Raw genomic sequence first — 22204 nt, 5'->3', positions numbered from 1 at the left:
AACCCAGCAGTGAATAATAGATCAATTGATTATTTTCCTTTCTCTGGGGTTCTTCCTTGCATCATTCACCTCTTCCCTCTTTTTATGGATCACACTGGCCTCATGCCTGCAAAGAATGTGCAGTATCAATGTAGTATTTAGTTTTCTTCTAGTTAAACAGTTTGTTGCTTGATTTGGGGAGGTTTGACCCATCCGTTACAGAATGCTGAACTGTTGTAGCCTTAACCTGGAATCATAACAATTTATGCAGTTTAAAAAGTCTAAAGTCTAATCATAACAATTTATGCAGTTTAAAAAGTCTATCATTAAATAGTCCCTTGGATTTGTCTGCTATGAAACATTTACACTGTGAAGTACACCGAGACCTTCTGACTATTTCACAGCTGTGGTCGATTCTCCTCCTTAAATATCTACCAAAGCCTGACCCTGTGCAAGGGCAACTCACTCACAAGTACCTGCATGTATGACATGTGCTTTCTTCCCGTAAATAACGTGTAGAAATAATTTCTTTTAAAACTCATACCCCATGTCAGTGGTTTTCACAATCTGCATTAAAGAAGCTATGATATCTGCTGATAAAATCAAAGCTGAATTCTTCTGTGTGAAAGCTGAGGTCAGTAATCTATCAGAGACTGATGAAAGATTTCACCCTCCCCCCTGAAAACCAGTGGAAGATTCACCTTTAGAGATCATAGAAAGCTATTCCCTAGATTGCAACAGATAAAACCTTATATCTTTGCAGTCATTCCCTGTTGCAGTTTGCTTTGGTTGACATTTTTGTTAGAATTTGGGGACCCTACAAATATTTAAACTGATTTCTCTCTGAGACTGAATTTGTGTTAAATTAGTGTTAACTATTGGCTGTAGGTTGACCCAGTGTATCAACTAGCCGCCTGCATTTCTTACCACTGTACATCAGAACGTATGTTGTGTCAACATCCTATAGATGCCAAGTAAGAAGTATGACCTGCCCTTTATCAAAACTGTAATAATCAGTGTAAAGATGGGCGGCCAAAGTGCAGCTGAATGAGTGGTTCTTTTAAGACAGAGTTCTTACAAGAGCAGTTGCCTTACGAAGGCCTTGCTTATTTATATGACATCTTATCTCTGTGGTGGTGAACCTATGATACTCCAGATGATCATGGACTACAATTCCCATCAGCCCCGCAGGGGATGATGGGAATTGTAGTCCATAAGCATCTGGAACGCCATAGGTTTGCATCCATGGCCCTATCTGCTTCAGTAATGGGATGCACAAGCTTGACTTGGAAGTCTTCTGAAAATTGGGATTCACCCTCTCTAGCACAGGTAAGGTATCTAATTTGAGGTCTGTCTATTATTCAACACTGGTTCTTGCATACAAGCTAAGTTGAAGGGTCAAAGGTGAGATTGGGGGAAAGATACAAAGAGGTGATAGCAGATAAGCTTGGAAGCAAGGTAGTAAAATGGAGGGGTCTGTATGCATTCAAGAAGTTGGTAGTTAAGAGGTAGAAGGATATAAAATGAAACATGGAATAATACAAAAACTTGGATAAGGTTGATTTAAGAAGAGGCACAGTTTGGAGTTCAAATAGCTTACAAGTCATAATTTAAAACATTACGATTTAAAACGAAAATAATAAAACCCAGATATTTATTTTTCTAAGTAGTGGTATTCCTCACTGAGGTTGCCATTGGTGTCAGGCATCAGGCCTTCTCTAGCTTCTCAGTCCCCTTGAATGCATTCAGTTGCTCCACTTTCTGGAGCCTTCTATAACATTCATATTAGCTTCCTTTACATTAATGATTCCTAAGTGATGGAGTCAATTTCCTAAGGTGGTCCAGGTCGCTTCTGCTATCACTGCCTGCCAGGTAGATTGCAAAACCCACTTATTTCACATGAAGGTTTGCTGATCCCCCCCCCCCCCCGCACCCTTGCATCTTGGCTGGCACTTTGTGTCTTATCAGTGTTTCGGATATTATATTATTATTTCTTTGTGTCTTTACATGAACTGCCTTGAGCTGTGGAATGGCAGTATAAACATATATTAAATACATTTCCTAGTGATTTTCATCTGTGGAAAGAGTCGTCTCTCTTTCCTGGATTCTCTCCTCCCTGCAGGGAAAAGATACCGAATGAATTAGAGGTTCTAGATTTGTTTGAACTCAGTCCCCTGTTTGAATTTCGTTTCCAAACGTGATGCCTTCTCTCCTTGTTGAAGGAATCGCAAGCCCAAGACTGAACCCTGCTTCCCCTCCACCCCAATTCCAGGGAGCGCACAGTTTTCTGAACCAGCTCAATACTGGTAGTATTTACATTAGCAAGACTCTCTTTTGGTTATGAGTTCTAGATGTACAGAGATTTTTTTAAAAAAATGCACAGTGAGATGTATTATGTCCTTATCGCATTTACCTGTTCAGATTTTTTGTATGTCTGAAGTACAGTTATTTCTGGGGCATTAAAGTTCAGTAAATTGGTCATGCCATGTTTAGAGAATGACAGGATAACTCAGTGTTACTATTCTGAGTTTCTCAGTGTGGAAAGAAATGCGTAGAATAACGAACTGATAGAACATTTTATTCCAGCATCTGCTGGTAATGAGCATTCAGGTAGCCTCATTACCTCTTCCCTTGATAGTAAGCGGGGCAGCCCAAATCCCCATATAGAGATAAAAATAAGTTAAAATGTACTGTTTAAGGCTATGTAGAAGATTTGAATTTGACATTAAGTGCACTTCTGGGCGTTTCTGGTTCATACTGAAGGAAGACTTATGTGCAGCAACCAGTAGTTTTCAGCTCTGCTTTCAAGACAACAAGTTTTAGATGCAAAGGGAAATAAAAAATAACATGTTTTTTAGCATGGAGTGACTGTGTTTTCTTTTTTTAAAAAAAGGATTTGCTGAAGTGTGGGTGGTTGACAGTTGTCTTAATATTGCAGAATAGTTACTATACTTGTTTGTTTTGTTAGGATTTTCCAGTTTCCTGATCCATTTCGCCTCTTTTTGTAAATGAAATGATCACATTCTGTGTTTTATGATCACACAAAATTGGAGATCTCACTCAGGCCTTGAAAAGCCAAATGATGATCATTAATTTAATTCATTATGTATATTGCAAACTTCCTTGTGTTCTTATAACATAGAAAGGTGGCTAATAAATATTTACATAAATGTATACTTGTGAGGATCAGAAGAGGGGCTATGATCCCCCCCCTTCAATAGTGTTATTTAACGGTAGTAGCATTACAAACATAACAAAAAAACCTGACTTCCTTTGCTTTGAGAGCCTCACAGGGTTGCCATAAATCAGCTGTGAAAACCTTACAGAATCACCATAAGTCAGTTGTGACTTGACAGCTAAAAAATCAACAGCAACACCAATAGCAAACCTTTGGCAACAAAGCCCCCTTGGTTATGCAGCTCACAAGGAAGCCCTGAACTCATCACTTATGGAGCAGCAGTGGCGTAGTGGTTAAGAGCAGGTGCATTCTAATCTGGAGGAACCGGGTTTGATTCCTCCTTCTGCCACTTGAGCTGTGGAGGCTTATCTGGGGAATTCAGATTAGCCTGTGCCCTCCTACACATGCCAGCTGGGTGACCTTGGGCTAGTCACAGCTTTTCGGAGCTCTCTCAGCCCCACCCACCTGGTGTTTGTTGTGAGGGGGGAAGGGCAAGGAGATTGTAAGCCCCTTTGAGACTCTTACAGGAGAGAAAGAGGGGATATAAATCCAACCTCCTCCTCCTCCTCCTCCTCCTCCTCCTCCTCCTCCTCCTCCTCCTTCTTCTTCTTCTTCTTCTTCTTCTTCTTCTTCTTCTTCTTCTTCTTCTTCTTCTTCTTCTTCTTCTTCTTCTTCTTCTTCTTCTTCTTCCCTGTTGATTTTTAAAAATCTTTTAGTGGGTTTTGATACGAAACACCATGTATTGTGCTGGACTGGTTCCAGGAAATGGAGCTGGGGGGGCACTGTTACAGTGGTTCTTCTCCTACCTTTGGGGTCGGTTCCAGACAACAGCATTGGGGTTCCCCAGGGCTCAATACTGTCCACTACACAGTTCAACATGGATATGAAGCCACTGGGTGAGGTCAATATGTGTATGACACCCACCTCTGTCTCTCCATTTCATCACAGTCAGGAGAGGCACTCTGTGTTTTGGACTACTGCCTGGAAGAATTTATGATTAGGATGAGGACCAACAAAGTGATGCTGGATGTAGATCCATAAGACGGAGGTTCTGTGTGTTCGCAGGGGGAAGCACTCCTGGTGGTACCTTCCCTTGCTGGGGGGCAGGGGCACATGGGAGGGCTTTCTCCAAGATTGTCTCCAGGATCTGGAAACATTTCCCCTCAGATATTTGCCATGTGCCTACCTTTTTGCCCAGGCTTTTGGTTAGCCTACCAGCAAGCCCCCTCTACAATTGCTGGTCAAGTGTTTTTTGGGGAGAGAGTGTGGGGTTATTTTAATGTGATTTTCATTGTTGTTTTAATTGTAATATTTTATTAATGATGTTTTATTGTGGTTTTATTGTTTTTAACCTTTGTAAGCCTCCTAGAGATGCTAGTATGAGGTGGGGGACAAATATTATAAATAAATAAATATTTGGAACTCCATGTAAGACTTTATTGCATTATTGGTGTTTGTGCTGTCAGTTCATTCTGTTGATACTGCAAGGAGGGGAATTATCTGAGTTGGTTCTTGTTCTGTCCCCTCCTCCATTTAAAAATCATTTAAAATACATGCATGCTCTCACTTGATTCCTGTGGATAATCCCCTGAAAAAAATTAAATACAACTGGCAACCCTTGTCTGATACTATATTGACAATACCTTCCATTCATTATCATTAATTTTATGAAATAAATGAATGATCAGAAATGGAAAAATTTCCCATAAAAAAAAAATAAAGCACTGGAAAAATTTTCCATTGCAGAATTTTTTTCCACCTCACATCTCTGCATGGAAGCAGTAAATAATTGATTACTGTTTTCTGCACTGTGTGCTACCCTTGACATTGAGAAATGTTTTAATTTCATTTGGGAGCTAATTCATGCCACAGAGCAGGAATAGGTTATGGAACTGATGAAATAATATTCAGCAATTTTGTTTTTCAAGAATAAAATAATAAAAGCATGATGTAAAACTTCCTCTGTCGTTGCTTCTGCTGTACCCTTAGCTTAGGGAAATGTAGATCCTTGACTTACTAGTGATGCTGATTGTGTGTCAAGGTTACTGTTGCTGTAAGAAACTTCTTCCCTGAAATTCAGTATACAAAAGTCAGCAGCAACCAATCAACATGGGAGTATTTATCTTCCTATAGTCCATCTTGAAATGCATAGGCTAAACTGAATTCCCCAGACAAGCCTTCATAGCTCAAGTGGCAGAGCGGGAAATCAAACCTGGTTCTTCCAGATTAGCGTACACCCACACCACTGCTGCTCCTATAGCAGTGATGGCAAACCTTTTCGAGACCGAGTGCCCAAATTGCAACCCAAAACCAACTTATTTATCGCAAAGCGCCAACACGGCAATTTAACCCAAATACTGAGGTTTTAGTTGAGAAAAAACAGTTGGCTCCGAGGTGCACGTTACTCGGGAGTAAGCTTGGTGGTAGTCGGTGGCTTTGCTTTGAAGCAACCGTGCAACTCTTCCAACGGATGAATCACGACCCTAGGAGGGTTTACTCAGAAGCAAGCCCCATTGCCAGCAACTGAGCTTACTCCCAGGTAAAGGATTACGCGTTAGTTCTTTGCATGAAAATCAGTGGGGTTTAACAGTGCTTAACAGGGTTACCTACACTGCTTCCCCAAAACTAGGTCTTAGGTTTAATGCTAATAATCGAGCCCAGCAGTCCAGGCCAGCCTAAATGTGTGTGGGAGGGGGTGGTGACTCTGTTTGCGCGTGCCCACAGAGAGGGCTCTGAGTGCTACCTGTGGCACCCATGCCATAGGTTCGCCACCACTGTCCTATAGGAAGATGCACATCCAAGAATGACTTGTAGCAGGAAACTGAGGCATGCATCTCAGTGGCCACTGGGTGAGACATGTCACTCAGATCTGCAGTCAACATTTCATTCTTCAAAAACCGAGTCTAATCTTTGGGGGAGACCTAGCAACATAAAGATTGAAACAAATGAACAAAGACTAATTCTGTGCTTCCCTAAGTGTGTCGTACAGTCTGCTCTTGAATTTCAGGGTGGGTGAAGAGCCAGGATTCTTCCATTCTTCATTCAGCTTCCTGTCTCTTGGGTTGGTCGCAAAGTAACTAAAGCTTCCACACCTGCAGATCATTGAACTTCTCAGATGCCTTGTGGAGGCTTTAGGAAGGAGGGGGACTAGGACAAAGAGCGGTCATGTCCCTGCAGTATTAGTCTTTGCTTTTATACTAATAGAGTTCTTATCGGGATGACTGTGTTCTGAAATATTTATTGACCTGTTTAAATATTAAATGCCATGAAGGCAGTACAGCATGATGGTAATCCTGGTGCCTCAGGGGATGGATGGTCTGCATGTTGGCTCTTTTTTCAGTAATAATAAACACACTTTACTGTTCTTTTCCATCAGTTACCATCAAAGTAATGAATTTCCTCTTAGCTCAAGACTTGTGCCGTATCCTTGTTTTAGCATCTCTGGTGGCTAGTGGATAATCTCACTTTCTTCCAAGACTGTTTCCTGATGTTTGTTGACTCATTCATCCTGGCTGCGAGACCTGGCTCCTGCTGATTCAGCGGTAGTTGTAAAGGGTGGCAAAAATGGAGATAAGAGACTCTGACAAAGGCAAAACAAAATGAAGGATCAGCAGAGGTTGGCTGCAGTAAATCCTTTTTGTTTGTTTTTTTGTACTGAGGTGAAGATGGAAGCCTGCCTTGAAATCTCCCATCAGACTTTATCCCATGGTGACTTCTATCCTACTAGATATTTGGATGGTTTGCTTCGGCATGACAGAACTCAGTGGTGGCACATATCCTGAACCCTTTTCCTTTACCTGCAGATTTAGGACAAGCTGTGGATTTGTGTTCATGTATTGGTCCCTTATAAAGAGGATCTAGTAGTTTGAATGTAGTTCTATAAGACTCCTAGAATCAAACACGCTATTTTAGCAGCAACTGATTAGTGGCCGAGCGAAGTGATATTTTAAAATATTATTTACACTAACAATAATTATCTCCTGCTTTTCTCCTGATCAGCAAGATTCAAAGTGGCTTTCATCAAGTGAAACCAACCAAAGTCTAATTCACAGAAATATAGGTTAAAAGATGCAGACCACACGTCATGTTTCATCAAAATCTTTATTGGGGGGTGGTTCAAATTCCTGGCTTATTCATTAGCTGGGATCATGCTGGGCCTAACTTATTTTATGGGGTTATCAATCAGGTAGATGAAATGAAAACAGATCTCGCCAGCTTTTATTAGTCTGGATCTTTTAGAATGATATATGGGGTTAGCTAAGAATGCTCACATGCAAAATGAGAGAGTTCACTTAACTAGCAGAAGGGTCTTCCTGGTTGGGGATCTTGGTGGGAGTTCAGATAAATGCTTAAAAGCTTTTAGCTGGATTCTTGATGAGCAAATGTTTGAGAGATCTTTCACAATGATGTATGTGTTGGAACCATCATCCTTTTCCCCCCAGAGTGTTTATAGCTTTGAGCTTCTACTGTATGTGTTTTGTGTTTACCGGGAATAACTTAATTTGTGAGTGGCTTTGAAGGGTAGCTGAGGGAGCTTTTGTGTCTTCACACAGAAATTGCTCTTGGAGAAAGTTACATTATCATTGCAGCAAACTGTGACCGGTATTCTAGAGAAACTAGGTGACTCTTACAGGCAATTATTAAACCACTTTAAATATGAATCCCTGTTGAGAGTTTGCATTGGGCCTGATTGTTAAATTTTTCTAGTTGATTTAAACTGTATAATTTTCTGTGGGGAGGCTGTCTTCTTTGGGTGCTTCTAAGATCCTTTTGCTACTCTAGCCATGTGCACAGAAGAATTGGTTTTTATGCCCCCTTTTTCTCTACCATTAAGGAGTCTCAAAGTTGCTTACAATCACCTTCCCCTCCCCACAACAGGCACCTTGTGAAGTAGGTGGGTCTGAGAGAGTTCTGAGAGAACTGTGAATAGCCCAAGGTCTTCCAGCAGGCTTCATGTGGAGGAATGGGGAATGAAACCCGATTCTCCAATTTACAGCCCACCACTCTTAACCACTACACCACACTGGCAAATAAGTTTCCTAAATGGAAAGCTGGCTCTGATTTTCAAGCTTTGAAAGCAGCAGCTCTGATGCAGGAGGAAACTGCATGTAAGGCTGTAGATAAGAACTTTCTGTAGTTCCAGGCATAAACATTAGGAAACAAGTTTGGAAGGAAGGCACACTTCTGTAGACATTCCCTCAAGATATGAAAAATAGGTATCCAAAACCACAACAAAAGGACCCTGGGGCAAGTAGCTATTTTAAAGGCTATGAGGAAACCAAAGACAGACGTGAAGTTTCCATTTTTATGTGCATTAAGGGAAAGCAGTCACAGGTATCTTGCACCTGCCACCCATGACAAATTTATGTGCTGGGTTTTTTTTCAGCTTCCTGCATACAAGGAAATAGAGTGGTTGCATTGGCTTAGTGATGCAATTCGCTTTGTGTCGAGTTCTTGTTCTTGCTGGGGCTGCCCCAAATGTCTTTGTGCATGTAGCTCACAGCAACAATGACTTGATGGTAGAGGATTTAGAGCACAAAATGAAGGCTCCAGGAGGAATGGAGCTTTCTGTAAATGTGCAGATTCTCAAATCCTTTACCCCTCAGAGGAAAATGAGTAATGTCCGTCTGTCTGCAGTTCTGACTCATTGTGCTCTTTCAAACTTTGCAGTTATTCCAAGACTTACAATTGAGTTCAGATGCTTTTATCCTTTCCCAGAATTCCCTCCTCTCTCCACCTCCCATTTTAACTGGCTGCTGATGAAGGTTTCTGTTTTCTCCTGGATTCTCATTTGGAATTGTTGGCTTGACTGGTGAGAAGGACCAGAGGAACAGTGTTTTCTGGTCCAAGCAATATGGCAGAGTGTGAATTGCTCTTTGTTATATAAGCAGCACTCCAGATTTTCTGAAATCAAGCATGTGTCAGAGATGGAGTTTCGAATTCTGATCATTCTATATAATAATATTTTTTTTATTAATACTGTTATCAGTGTAGCACTTCTATATTTAATTCTGGTTTGGAGACTCGAAGTATCACTAGATTCTGCACTAGAGGATATTCAGTGATGGATTTCTCCCCCCCCCTCTTTTTTGTAACACAGAATGCAGATTGTCCTTACCTTATTTTAGTTTCTTGCCCCAGCATTGCCTTGTGGAGATCGTCTCTGCTGAAGGTTTGCTTTTGTCAAATTGTGTAAGACTGTGCGATGAAGCAGAATGATGAAAAATGTCAAATCTGTGTTAGTGACGTAGATGAAGTGAGCTAATGGGGAATTGTGGGAATAATTATATCTTGGAAGAAAAGGAAACTTCTCTCTGTTTCTGCTGCATCCAATTGTTTTGGTACTTGCCTTCCCAAACCTTTTGCAGGTATCTGGAATGTGAGTTCAGGTATATGCTAGACATGAACAAGTTGTTTCCAGCTATATTAAACCTTGTGCTGATTGCTGCTAATTCGGATAAGGTCAGTGATGGTGGGTGAGCAAAGCAACCATGAAACCAAACTAGTAAGGATGACTTTTTCTTGAAATTCTCTCTATTCTGCTTCCAGATTTGGCGGAAAACTCCCTGAGCAAATGTGGTGCTTCAAAAAGAAACTGTCTTTTGTTGTTACCGGCATGTGTCTCATATTTTTAGATTGTTAATTCCCAAGGGGCTAGTAGTAATCTGAAAGAAAGTACGTAAACAGCAATTAGTTTTGTTCATGTGCTATGATGCTGACATGCTACACAAACTTTGGGCATGGTACTGGTACAGTGGCGTTACTAAATCTGCTGGACAGTACAACACAGTGAAATTTTTATCAGCTACACCTTAAATGCAAGTTTAAGAAAAATGTTTCGCAGTCTGTAGGTCACATCGCAGAGAGCAGCTGATTTTACAGGGCCTCCACTCAAAAGACCCTGACCCAGATTTCAACACTTCTTATTCCTTTGCACTGTAGACAACAGGAAACTTCCCTATTGGTTATTGGCTGAGGCTGTACAGGCTTTGGATGTAGCCTGTCTTTCTGTATCTATATACCTGCCTATGCTGCGATCCTTTGCATTGGTAAACAGAGAAAGCACCAGTTCCGTGTTGTACTAGATGTTACTATGATGACTATACCTCTTTAGTGCCACTCAACTTGTTAGAGTTCTCAAAGCTGGGATCTAGCAGCCAATCAGAGCATTTTTTGTTTGTGATATGGAAGCTAGGTGAGTACAGGCAACAGTAGCTCTGACTCTTTGAAAGAGAGTGAACCTGATTCCTTCCTTTTCCCCTGAAGCAGAGAGTCCCTTCCCCTGTTCCTAGAAAACTGAGACGGTTCTGTTTTCACAATAGCCAGATAGCACTTATTCTCTGTCTTAGGAAAGGTTTTAGGGACCCCAGGGTTCCTGAAACCCATTTTGAGAAATGCTGGATTAAAAATCTGAGTGGTAAGTATGAGTACACTGAAGAAGAATTGTAGAGAGTATTGTTTTATGATGCCAGATCATCTGTATTGCTTTTGGTAATAAAATAATCAGTAGCTTGAATAGCCCTGACTACTAACTTGATCTTATCAGAGCTTGGAAACAACCATACAGCCCGGAAACCACGCAACACCCCAGTGATTCCGGCTCAGTAAAAGCCTTCAACAATACACAGAATTAGACATAGTTAGTACTTGGATAGGAGACCCTGAAGGAAGAGTAGGGTTACTATTCAAGGGAATATTCTCATCTCTTGTCTTGAAGACCCCATGGTCCTACCAAGTATCATGATGAATCTGATGTAACTTGATGGCATGCAGTTATTGCTAGTAGTAGCATAATTGCCTGAGCTCAATATTCAGTTGAGTTAAATTGTGCTGTGTAGCCTTAGTTACCATCTTACAAGTCTGGGGTGGATCCAGGGCTCTGAGGAGAATCTACTTAAACCCAGTGTTGGGAAAACCATAAGCCTGCGTGCAGTAATTTTATTTGAGGTAGGGGTGTGTGTGTGTGTGGGTGGGTGGGTGGGTGGGTGGGTGGAACAGTATTCTTCAAGTGGTTGGTAAATGCTAGGAGGTTGGGGTTGGTTTCCTTGGCGGAGTCTCCAGAAGTATGAGTTCTCCTCATCACTTTCAGCTCCTCATATATTTACTGTCATTTATCATTATTTATTATTATTATTATTTATTTGACTTAATATACCGCCCAATCCCCGGAGGGCTCTGGGCGGTGTACATCATAAAATCACATAAAACATCATAAACATCCATAGGTTATAATAAAACAGCAATTATAATATATCAAGATGGCGTCCTATCTAGACCTAATCCCTTTAACAAGAGGGGGTAATGGTCCCGGTGGTATAAGGGAACCATAGATCTTAATAATGGATCCCGTTGGCATTGGGATTCCAACCTAGGGGAAGGAAGGGGGCACTCAGCGGCTGGTTTCTCTAAAAGCCCGGTGGAACAACTCGGTCTTACAGGCCCTGCGGAAATCCCCAAGGTCCCGCAGGGCCCGGACAGCTGGAGGAAGAGTGTTCCACCAGGCAGGGGCCAGAGCCGTAAAGGCCAGCCCTGGCCCGAAAGTGGGAGGCTGCCAGCCGCAGATCATTGTTGAAGGGGCCAGAGGATCTCCAGTAAATTGGCCTCTGCTTCAACGCATGAAGGTCGAGGCGCTGGGACATATGGGGTAATGCGCGTCCCCGAAGGTCACAGAAGGGTCCCAGGCGTCGCTGTGAAAAGGTCTTAAAGGTCAAAACCCACACCTTGAAGACGCATTCGAATTCAACTGGGGAATTGCCAGTGCAGGCGGGCGCTAACACAGAGTTGTGTAATGTGGTCCTCGGAAGGCGCTACCTGTGAGCAGCCCGAGCAGCTGCGTGCTGGACCAGTTTCAGTTTCCGGATCAAACGCGCAAAGGCCCGGCGTAGAGCGAAGTTACAATAGTCCAACTCTGGAGGTGACGTCTGCATGGATCACCAGTGGCCCAGGTCCGTGTGTTGGAAAAGCGAAGAGGAGCCAGCCGTCGGGCCTGGCGCCCAGATAGCGGAAAAACGCATAACCGGGTTATATGGGCCACCTGGGTGCTCCATTGAAAGAGACGAATCCAGGTGGGACCCCCCAGGCTAGCGGACAGAGGGGTGAAGCGGCGCCAATGAGGCCCCTCCACCCGGCGGACTGGAAATCCCCAACCCCCCCCCCACGGCCAAGCCAAAGGGATCTCCGTCTTCGATGGATTAAGTTTTAACCTGCTTTCTGGTTGCAAAACTTTCAACCAGCAACCGCCTCCAAACAATGCTGTAGAGCCGCAGGGAGCAGTGACGGACTCCTCTCTCCATCAACAGAAGAATGAGCTGGAAGTGTCATCAGCTGTACTGGTATGACAGATCAACCCAAAGCTCACGTTACCAACTGAAGCAAGTGGGTCGCGATATATAGATGTTAAATAACAATGGGGACAGCAGTGCCCACAGAGGCACAATTCACATTGGAAGAGTGGAAGGCACTCCTCCGGGAGAGCTTGGTCCCTACTACCACACTTAAGCTGACTTAGCCCCACAAAGAAGTTCGAGGACAATCCATTTGAGAGGACACTGCCCTTACGGATCCCGGAAGGCGGCCAGGCGGTGCGAGTCAAAAGGTACCGCGATGCGACCATATATCAAACGCTGCGGTAAGGTCCAATAATACCAAGGCAAGCGCCCGCATCCGCCGCGGTCTAGTTGCATGCATTAATGAAGGCGTGTCTGTGACAGCTTAATGCGAGAACCGCTCTCCGTCCCATGCCCAGCGCCAACGGAAGCCGGACTGGAAGGGGATCGAGAGGCCGATGTGTCATCCAGGAAGCTCCTGAAGCTGCTCTCAACACCACTCTCTCAATTACCTTCCCAGAAAGCGAAAGATTCGAGACTGGGCGGTGAGTGGCCCAGATCCCTAGGATCTAATGATAGTGGTCTTTTCAAGAGTGGGCGGACCACTGCTCCTCCTTCAACTCCACCCGGAAAGACTCCTTGCTCAAGGGAGTCATTAATTCGATCTTCAGCAAGGTGGGGTTAAACGTGAACTCCGCCCGGCAGGTTTTAATAAACCCAGGAGGGGCATCTTGGATCCAGAGGAAAGGACGAGGTCGAGTAGGTCTAACAGCAGCCAAGGCCCTATCAACAGCGGCTTCGGAGAGCTTAGGGGAAAAACTGGGGTCGAAACAAAAGGACCAGAAGGCGGCAAGGGAGCCTCCAGTTCACTTATTGTGAGGTCAAAGTGGCGAAGGGAAGGTCCTGAAGCGAGGAAGGCTGATCGCGATTTTATCTGGCAAAAAAGCTCATAAATGCCTCGCAGCTAATAGTCAATTGGGGAATTTGTAGAACAACGCTTCTGATAATGAGGGCAAAGTTCGAATTATCACGGAATAATTGTGCCGGGCGAGAGCTAGCAGATCGCGAGAGAGGAGTGAGAAGAAAGCCCTCTTCGCCTCCTTCGTCGCCATCTCATAGGCTTTCATAAACGTCCTATAAGATGTTCGCGCAGCTTCGTCACGAGATTTCCTCCACACTCGCTCTAGCCGTCTGAGTACCCGTTTCATATGGCGCAGCTCCTCGGTGTACCATGGAGCTTGCCGTGAACGGGGGCGCAGATCATAATGAGGGTCCCTCCTTCTCTCTTCCTTTCTGCTCCTGGAAGAGCTGTAGTTGTGGTCAAGCAAACTCTTTCCCTCATCCAGACAAGGAGCCAAGCTGTGAGCTCAGGTGCCTGTTACTTTTAAGCTGAGGCTGCTTTCCAGAGCTGTAGAACGTTGCCACTTCAACCTTTCCATTCTCCCATTACCTTTGACGTACCTTGAAGCAACACAGAATTGGAATTAAGGACAGACTTGAAAGAGAGTAGGGAAAAGGGAAAGAAAATAGGTGAATGGGATGGAGTGGAGCCGAGTGTGAATGAAATGGAAGACTGGCAAAGGGAATTTGTAAAGAGAAAGGAAGGAGTATGGAAGGGGTCAGGAGATGTGGTGGAAAGTAGGCACAATGTGTCCCAGTGGCTGGGACCATGTTGCCTAAGGATGGCATATTGGGGAATTGATTGTTTAGAGCAATTAAAAGAAGGAGAGAGGGGGAGTTGCATGTTTAGTGCTTTATACTAATGAAATTAGCCCTTGGAAAATAATTGTAAATCTTTGAGGCAGTTGCAGAGAAACGGCATCTTATGTTAAGATAATGAATGGCTGTACCCTGTAAGGACTAGGATTCAATCAACAAAACCAGTAATCATTGTGTGGTCTTTCTAAATGGATCTCTGCAATATGATCCCTTCATGCCCTTCCTTCTCCTTCTTCCAACTGCAGACATGTGTTGTTGTGTGACTCCCACGGGACACTGGCCAGATAAATTTGGCCAGTATCTGAACAACCTGGCATTAGCTGGAATTTAACATTTCATTTTGTCCTGGCTGAGAGTCACAGTCCCTTTGATAAGGCCATAGAAAGGTTTCTTTAGTTTGTGTCAAGCCCCCTTCCGTTTCTTTGCTACAAAACTACTTAGAGCTGTGATTCCCTTTGGTGAAGCGGATCAGTGATACTGTACCTTATGCTAAAGTGCTATTTCCTTCTTCTTTGTGGAGTCTTTCAGCGTTCCAACATGCTGTGCTGTTTTCAGGTCTGTGAGCAAGCATACCAGGTGAAGCTTAGCATCTCAATTGGGGAGGCTTTATACACTGGTTTTCTGATGACAAGTAATTTGGCAGTACATGAAGGATAGCCCAAATGTATTTTACTATCCTGGTACACAAAACAACTGACGTAATGTTCATTTCCCAATCTTTACATTTATAGTACAGAAATGCTCTTTTTGCATTTCATACGGTACGTGGAATGATCATGTGATTTTTTTTGTTGGAAAAAGCCATGAATAAAGCAATCAAAAGAGTATAATACAGTGGAAACTTTTTAGGCCCCTGATGGGATATCTAGAATGTTTGGCTTAACTGGAATGCTGTGCATCTCAGGGCTGATGTATATGTTCAGGAAAAAAATCATATGACATAGTTCACCTAGGAATGTACTGATGCAGAATGCAGGCGGGTAATCACAAGGTTGAATGTAACTTTAAAACTTCCTAACACTGGAGAGGAAAATCTAAATCTACCTTTGACACCCGTAGAAGCTAGAGTTGTCCGTGGTTGTTTACAGTCACGTTTTACTTTCGACAGTGGTCTTCTGCAATCCCAATCTTCTGTTCCTTCCCTTAGGGTAGTTATGTCTAATTGAGCTGGCTTCCTGGGATGCCTTCTCTCTACCGCGATTCAAAATGGTGTCCTTTCAGTGACTGACTTCTGTAATAGTATTTGGGGGATCTTAGCCATAATTTTGTAAGAATACCCTGTTCATACTCCTTTTTTAAAGGAATCCCTTTTAAAAATCTGCCTTGACCTAGATAGCCCAGGCTAGCCCAATTTTGTCAAATCAGCAGGGTAGTCCTGGGTGTTATTTTGATGAGAGACGCCCAAAGAAGTCTAGCATTGCAACACAGAGACAGGCAATGGGAAACCACCTCTGAAGTATCTTGCCTTGAAAGCCCTACATAAGTCATCTGCAACTTGACTACACTTTCCAGCACAACCAAGAAAATGCCTCCTTATCTAAAACTTTGGAGCAAAACTCTATTGTTTGAATGACGGGGTGGGTGTCCATGAGGAATAATTGGGGAGGGAGAAATAAATGCTTACAAAATCACCTCCAGTATAGTTCAACAGGACATCCCTGCTGCTGTTTGAAGCTAGATTAGCTTCTGACCTATTTTGAACCTCAGTAGTCTAATTTTGCAGCCCAGTTGTTTTAACTGCTAAATTTTGGGGCAGAAGGAACAGAAAGCTGCTCATCTAACTCATGATGCAAAGCAGATTAATTTGCTGTTTAGATCTCATGGTTTGGGTTTGGGGCTGGGAAATGTGTGCCTCCCCCTAAATTTACATCTTTTCATTCTTACGTGTAAAAAAAATCTATTAGGGTCCCTTTCACATTTTAAAGAGGGGTGTGTGTGTGTGTGTGTGTGTGTGTGTGTGTGTGTGTGTGTGTGTGTGTGTGTGTGTGTGAGAGAGAGAGAGAGAGAGAGAGAGAGAGAGAGAGAGAGAGAGAGAGAGAGAGAGAGAATGAGAGACAGAGAGAAGATTAAATAGGATCAAAATAAACACTTTTTTGGATCCTGATTTATTCCCCCCCCCCTCCCCCAGCCCAACTAGGACTCTTAATAAGCTTCCAAGTGGTCTCAATGCTTAGAAAATCATAGTATTCTAGACTGGGATGGGGGGTGGGGGGCATGTTGCCAAACTACTGTAACCTGCTAAGGACTCAAGCAGGCCAGGTTCCCCTCTGCCCCCTTTCCCTTTAAGCGCCCTCGTGATTTCATGCTGCCTGGGAGGCTGATGAGAGTGCTCGTTGATCAGAATGTCATAAGTGTAATGCGTGCTGATTTTTCAGCCAACATTTTTTGCACGTTGAAGTTCTTGGGTTGTCGTATCTCTTTAATAGAGGTCAAGCATCTGATACATCTGAAGCAGGATTTGTGGGAAAGTGCTGCTAAACACCCATTGTAACTGCACAGCCATCTCTGTGGGATGCCATAAATTGGGGAATGAGTATAATTAATGCCTTGTCTGAAAGTAGTGATGCTCATGATTGCCTGAAGGGAGAGGCAGACGGTGAGTCATGTTCTCAGTTTTGTTCTTCATAACTCCCTTATTTGGAAAAGCATGGAAAGAATGATGTATGTATTCCAGTAAATTGGTACCTTGGTTTGTATGTTTGGTTTCCATTCGGCATCATCAAAGCCTATGTTTCTAAAAGTTGTTCTACTGTTTAGCCCATGTGTTTTAGCAACAGCTTGCAAAAACATTTAAAATACAAAATATGCTGTAATGCAAAATATAAAAGCTAATAAAATTAAATATAAAATTATGGATAATCTACAGTAATCCAGCAAGAGTGATAAATTGTAAACCGGGGTTAAGACCTAGTCATCATCTCATCCGATTAAAGACTTAGCCAAACTGGAAGGGCTTATTGTGCCTTCTGGCGGTCAGGAAACATTCAAGCAGGGAGGTTTCGCTAGGCAGGAGTTTCATAGAAATGGGTGCCAGCAGAGAAGGCTAGGGTCTACATTTGATTGCTGCCTCTTGATCCACAGGTGATAGGACATCCTATGGAGGGCCTTCTTGACATTAAAATGAGTGGGGGACGGAAGTTGAAGAACACTGAGGAGACATTCCAGAGTCCTTGGATGGCCAAACTGGAAATGAAAGTGTCCATAGGTCTGATATGTGATTGTTGCTGCCAATTTAAAGGGATTTCAAAATTCTGTAAGGGCCTAATCCTGATTGGGCCCTTAATGAGCTGATGCAGATTTGGCCATCCTCTCCTGGGCACCTTTTCAAGTGCTAAAACAGGTAGAATGCAGCCATGTTGGTGCTTGAAAGTGTGTGTGTGTGTTGGGGGGCGCAAACGAACCTCAGCTTGCCCTGCTATAGGCCTGATCAGGATTGAGCTCCTGTGGCCTTTTAAATCCCTCTAAATTTGTGGTGGTGTCTATGCATTAGACCCATGGATATTGTCCTTTCTAGTTTGGACATGGGGCTAGATTATGTAGGACTTTATTCTTTACATTTACCATTGTCGTCTAATGGAAATGGATTAGTCTGCCCCAGTAACTAGAAAACATTTTAAGTTGAGCACTGATGTGTGTTCTGGTATTCACTAATATCACTGCCTGATTTCTGCCTTTTTAAAAGAGAAAAAAAATCTCCATCATGATACTATGTGGAAGAGCCTGATATCTCAGCTAAATAGCTTCATTTTTCAGTTAAGTAATAGGATTCTAGATACTTTTGATCATGAAACCTTGATCTGATCACTGACTCTGCACATTATATATGCTAATGAAATGTGTGTGCATGGTTTCTAGGAGACAAGATTATTTGCTTTTTCTAGCTACAAGCAGTCAGACCCCTTCTCCCGCTAAGGTGTGCCATGAAGGCACGGGTATCAAAGACCGGCATAAAAGCAAGACACTACATCCACAAAATGGATGCCTTACAGGGTTTTTTGGGATCTATCTTGTATATCAAGCTTGGGCAGGAAGGAGATTGGCAGCTGAATCTTTCCCCCTGGCCTTAAGGGCGTGCCTGGCTGATCAATGGGGCTAGCTAATCTCCATAGGGTCACCGTAAAGTGATATAATCCGCACTTCGGGCAGAGCATTACTTACCCTACCTGCACCCATCCTAGCAATCAATCAGTATTCAAGAGAATAGTCCAGGCCAGGGGTAGGGAACCTGCGGCTCTCCAGATGTTCAGGAACTACAATTCCCATCAGCCTCTGTCAGCAGGTTCCCTACCCCTGGTCCAGGCATTCTCTTGAGTCCTGACGACTCATCGATCCTCTCCTGTCTTATTGTTAGAACCCTGGAAAAGCAATCAGATCTTTGTCTTTCTTGCTAGCTTACCTCATACCAACCTAATTTAGCTACAGTGATCCATGCAATGATCACCTCCAGGATGGACCGCTGCAACTCACTCTGCACAGGGCTGCCCTTGGGTCTGTTCCGGAGGCTCTAGCTGGGGACTCCATGGTGAGCACATGTCTAGCCAGTGCTCCATCAGCAGCCTCAGGACCCATTTGGGGTATAAATATTGGTCCTTTGGCTGTTTGTAGTGTGTCTGTGTGCGCTCTGGATCCATGTGTGCATTCCCATTTGCCTGAGGGCTCTTTCCTTTGCACTTGGAAGCTGGTCATTTTCTTCTTTGCCGCTTTCCCTGGACATCCCTTCCAGACTGGTTAACTTCCACCCATCCCTGAAACCCTATCCAACCTCCTCCCTTCCCTCTTAGTCAGCTCTTGTAAACTTTGTAAACTGTCTGTGTTCACGGCTTAAAGAATATTTTTTATTTTACTATTTTTATTCTTCAATAAAACCGTGTTTTAATTATACAGCTGCCTGCTCATTTGAAAGTATTCACACGGGACTATTCTAGTATACATTGGTTATCAGTTTCAGTTACCCTCTTCTTGCTCCTTATCTCCAGCTAATTCCCCTAACTAAAGTGGAGACTGCCTACTTAGGGTAACATTGCAGTTCAACAGTGGCTGAGATAACGTATCAGAATTGGAGTGGATCCCCTCCCCCCTTTGATAGAATGTTCCAGTTTTATGTACTTTCTTATTTGTTTCTTCAGTATATTCGGTATATTAAACTTCCATTCTCTTTTTTTTTCTCTTTCCAGGGTAACCAGGAGCCGACAGCCACTCCTGACACAATGGTCCAGCCATTCACAACAATCCCATTCCCACCTCCCCCACAGAATGGGATCCCCACAGAGTATGGGGTGCCCCACACTCAGGACTATGCAGGCCAGACCAGCGAGCACAATCTGACAATCTATGGCAATACACAGGCGCATGGAGAGCAAAACACGAATTCAGCCACTACACAGAATGGCTCACTTACGGTATGAGTTGCAAGGCATAAAGCAGCAAAGTTCACTATTAGTTCTTTGAGATGTGATTGCATTTGTGTTGTATCAGATGGCACCCGTGAAATCTTTTTATGTCAGAAGTTGAGGTTTTGCAGGAATGCCTCTTCTATCCCAAGCTGTTTTTTTGTTTTATCTCTACATTCTTGGTAAAAAAACCCCAATATATTGAAGGAGAGAATTCTTCCCAGTCACTGCAGAGAGCAGATAAGCAGGCTCACATGAGCTGGTTATAGAACTGATGTTGAAAATTGGATTAATTAGAGGATGTACATTATATGTATGAAAACCAGTCCGTATCTTTCTCTCCCTCCCCATTGATAGCTAACCTCTTTGTTCTTAGTGGACCACAAAGACTGCTCTGTATATTGGATCAGGATGACCAGTCATCTAAAATGTGCCACCCACATGGGAGTGCCACCCTAGACCCTCACTTCACCCTGCCTAATGTAAAGCACTTGCTCTCTGCTTACTGTTTTCAGAATAAGGCAGGCATGGTAAGGTAGTACTTACAGCTTCAGAGAGGAACAGGGAGCTCATTAGATGATCTCATTTAAGAGTCAAGAATACCTTAGGCCCCCAAATTTGATGACCAGACTCGCCAGTTGTGGAATTATTATAAGAAAAACATTTTTGATGGGATGCTGTGTGGTTTCCGGGCTGTATGGCCGTGTTCTAGCAGCATTCTCTCCTGACGTTTCGCCTGCATCTGTGGCTGGCATCTTCAGAGGATCTGATGTTGGGAAAGCAAGTGGAGTATATATCTGTATATATATCAACAGTATATATCAACAGATATATATCAACAGATATATACTCCACTTGTTTTCCCAACATCAGATCCTCTGAAGATGCCAGCCACAGATGCAGGCGAAACGTCAGGAGAGAATGCTGCTAGAACACGGCCATACAGCCCGGAATCCACACAGCACCCCAGTGATTCCGGCCGTGAAAGCCTTTGACAATACATTTTTGATGGGAGTTTCTAGATGGGGGGGGGGGGGGTTAACTGTGATTCAGGAAAAAATTGTTCCTTTTAGTGATGGAATACAGCAATGATATGCATTTTAGGATCATGATTACAATTGATCAACAGTAAATGAGGACACTTTCTGTCTGCAGTGCACCCATTTATTGATTGAATATTTTACCTTTTTCATTCTTGTTTACATCATTCTGTAGTCCTGAACCAGGCAACATGCCTGGAGATTATCCAAACGAAAGCTTTATCCACCCGTTAAGCCACTTGTTAAGTCTTAACTTCCTAATAAAGAGCATTATAGTTGGAACCTTGGGTGCACAGAGGTGGTTTTAATCTTTTAATGCTTTCAGTTCTCTTATAGTATGGCTGATTCATAGCAGGGTTTTTTCTCCCTCATGGAAAAGCCCTTCATGAGTGCAGTAGTCTCAATAGGAGAAACTGGATCATAGTTGCAGTTCAGATTTTTATGGAGAGATGCACAGTGTTAAACAGTGCTGTTGTGCAGTAGCTAGTAAATAAGGTGGGTCGCATTTCTGAAATACAGTTGATTTTGCTGAAGCTATAAAATTAAGTGATGTGTTTTGCTTGAAGGGAAAGCAGCATCTTGGCCTAAGATAGTGGTTCCCAAAGTGGACGGTACTGCCCCCTGGAGGGCGGGAGGATTACCCAGGGGGACAATAAGAGACAAGGGGACAGCAGGGGGTGCTGGAGGTGGGCACCTGCAATTGTGTTGGTCACTTATTTGCAATAGGTCAAGCTATGAAACTATGCTGACAAATCTGGTGGAAACTATCTGATTTTTTTTCCTGACTTTGAAAAACTGATATCACTGGGTCAAGTTCATCATGTTGTTGAATAAATTAAAATAAAACGTTTAATTGAATTTTGAATAGAGATGTAATTGCTTATTATTGGTTTTAATTTGTCATTATCTTCCTCCGTGAGCAAACCACTGTTTTGAATAAAGCTTTTTTTATAGGGTAGGGGGCACTGGGCATGAGTTTTATGGAACCAAGGGGGTGGCCGCTGAAAATGTTTGAGAACCACTGGCTTAAGAGAAGAGCACTCATGTACACTCTGTTCACTCCAGCACAACCCTGTGCGTCTCTACTCAGAAAAAAAGTCTCAATTTATTTAATGGTGCTCACTCCCAGGTAAGTGTGCATAGGATCACACCCACTGTGAAATCCAGGTAAACCTGGAACATGACAAAGCATGACTGGTTGACTTAAGTTCTGTATAATAAGAAATGAATGTGGATTTATACCTCGCTTCTCTCAATCACAAGGTGTCTCAAAGAGGCTTACAAACTCCTTTTCGCAAAGCCATTTACATGCTCCTTTTCTCAACCATAAGGTGTCTCCAGGGATTACAGATTCCTTCAGCCAGCATGGCTTGTGGTTAAGGGCAGGTGGACCCTAATCTGCAGAACTGGGTTTGATTCCCTGCTCCTCCACATGATTGACGGTTTCTTATCTGGTGAACAAGATTTGTTTACCCACTCCTACATTCCTGCTGGGTGACCTTGGGCTAGTCCAGGGGTAGGGAACCTGCGGCTCTCCAGATGTTCAGGAACTACAATTCCCATCAGCCCCTA

At 43.2% G+C, this 22204-nt stretch overlaps 2 protein-coding genes across 2 annotated transcripts in view; one reads left to right on the top strand and one right to left on the bottom strand.

The window, feature by feature from the left end:
* The window catches only part of LOC125435008 (RNA binding protein fox-1 homolog 2-like), a 29704-nt gene extending 10082 nt beyond the window's left edge, over nucleotides 1-19622 (top strand). The window contains exon 2 of the mRNA XM_048500959.1: nucleotides 19377-19622. Within this exon, the coding sequence (XP_048356916.1) occupies nucleotides 19377-19607 (231 nt within the window). The 3' untranslated portion in view covers nucleotides 19608-19622. The remainder of the gene's footprint in view (nucleotides 1-19376) is intronic.
* A 2129-nt stretch (nucleotides 19623-21751) lies between these two features.
* Nucleotides 21752-22204, bottom strand: part of LOC125435351 (cytochrome P450 2D15-like) — a 16195-nt gene continuing 15742 nt past the window's right edge. The window contains exon 8 of the mRNA XM_048501540.1: nucleotides 21752-21805. Coding sequence (XP_048357497.1) covers nucleotides 21752-21805 — 54 coding nt within the window. The remainder of the gene's footprint in view (nucleotides 21806-22204) is intronic.

The sequence above is a fragment of the Sphaerodactylus townsendi genome, linkage group LG06, assembly GCF_021028975.2.
Source record: "Sphaerodactylus townsendi isolate TG3544 linkage group LG06, MPM_Stown_v2.3, whole genome shotgun sequence".
Lineage (NCBI taxonomy): Eukaryota > Metazoa > Chordata > Lepidosauria > Squamata > Sphaerodactylidae > Sphaerodactylus > Sphaerodactylus townsendi.
This window is presented reverse-complemented; position numbering and strand designations above follow the sequence as displayed.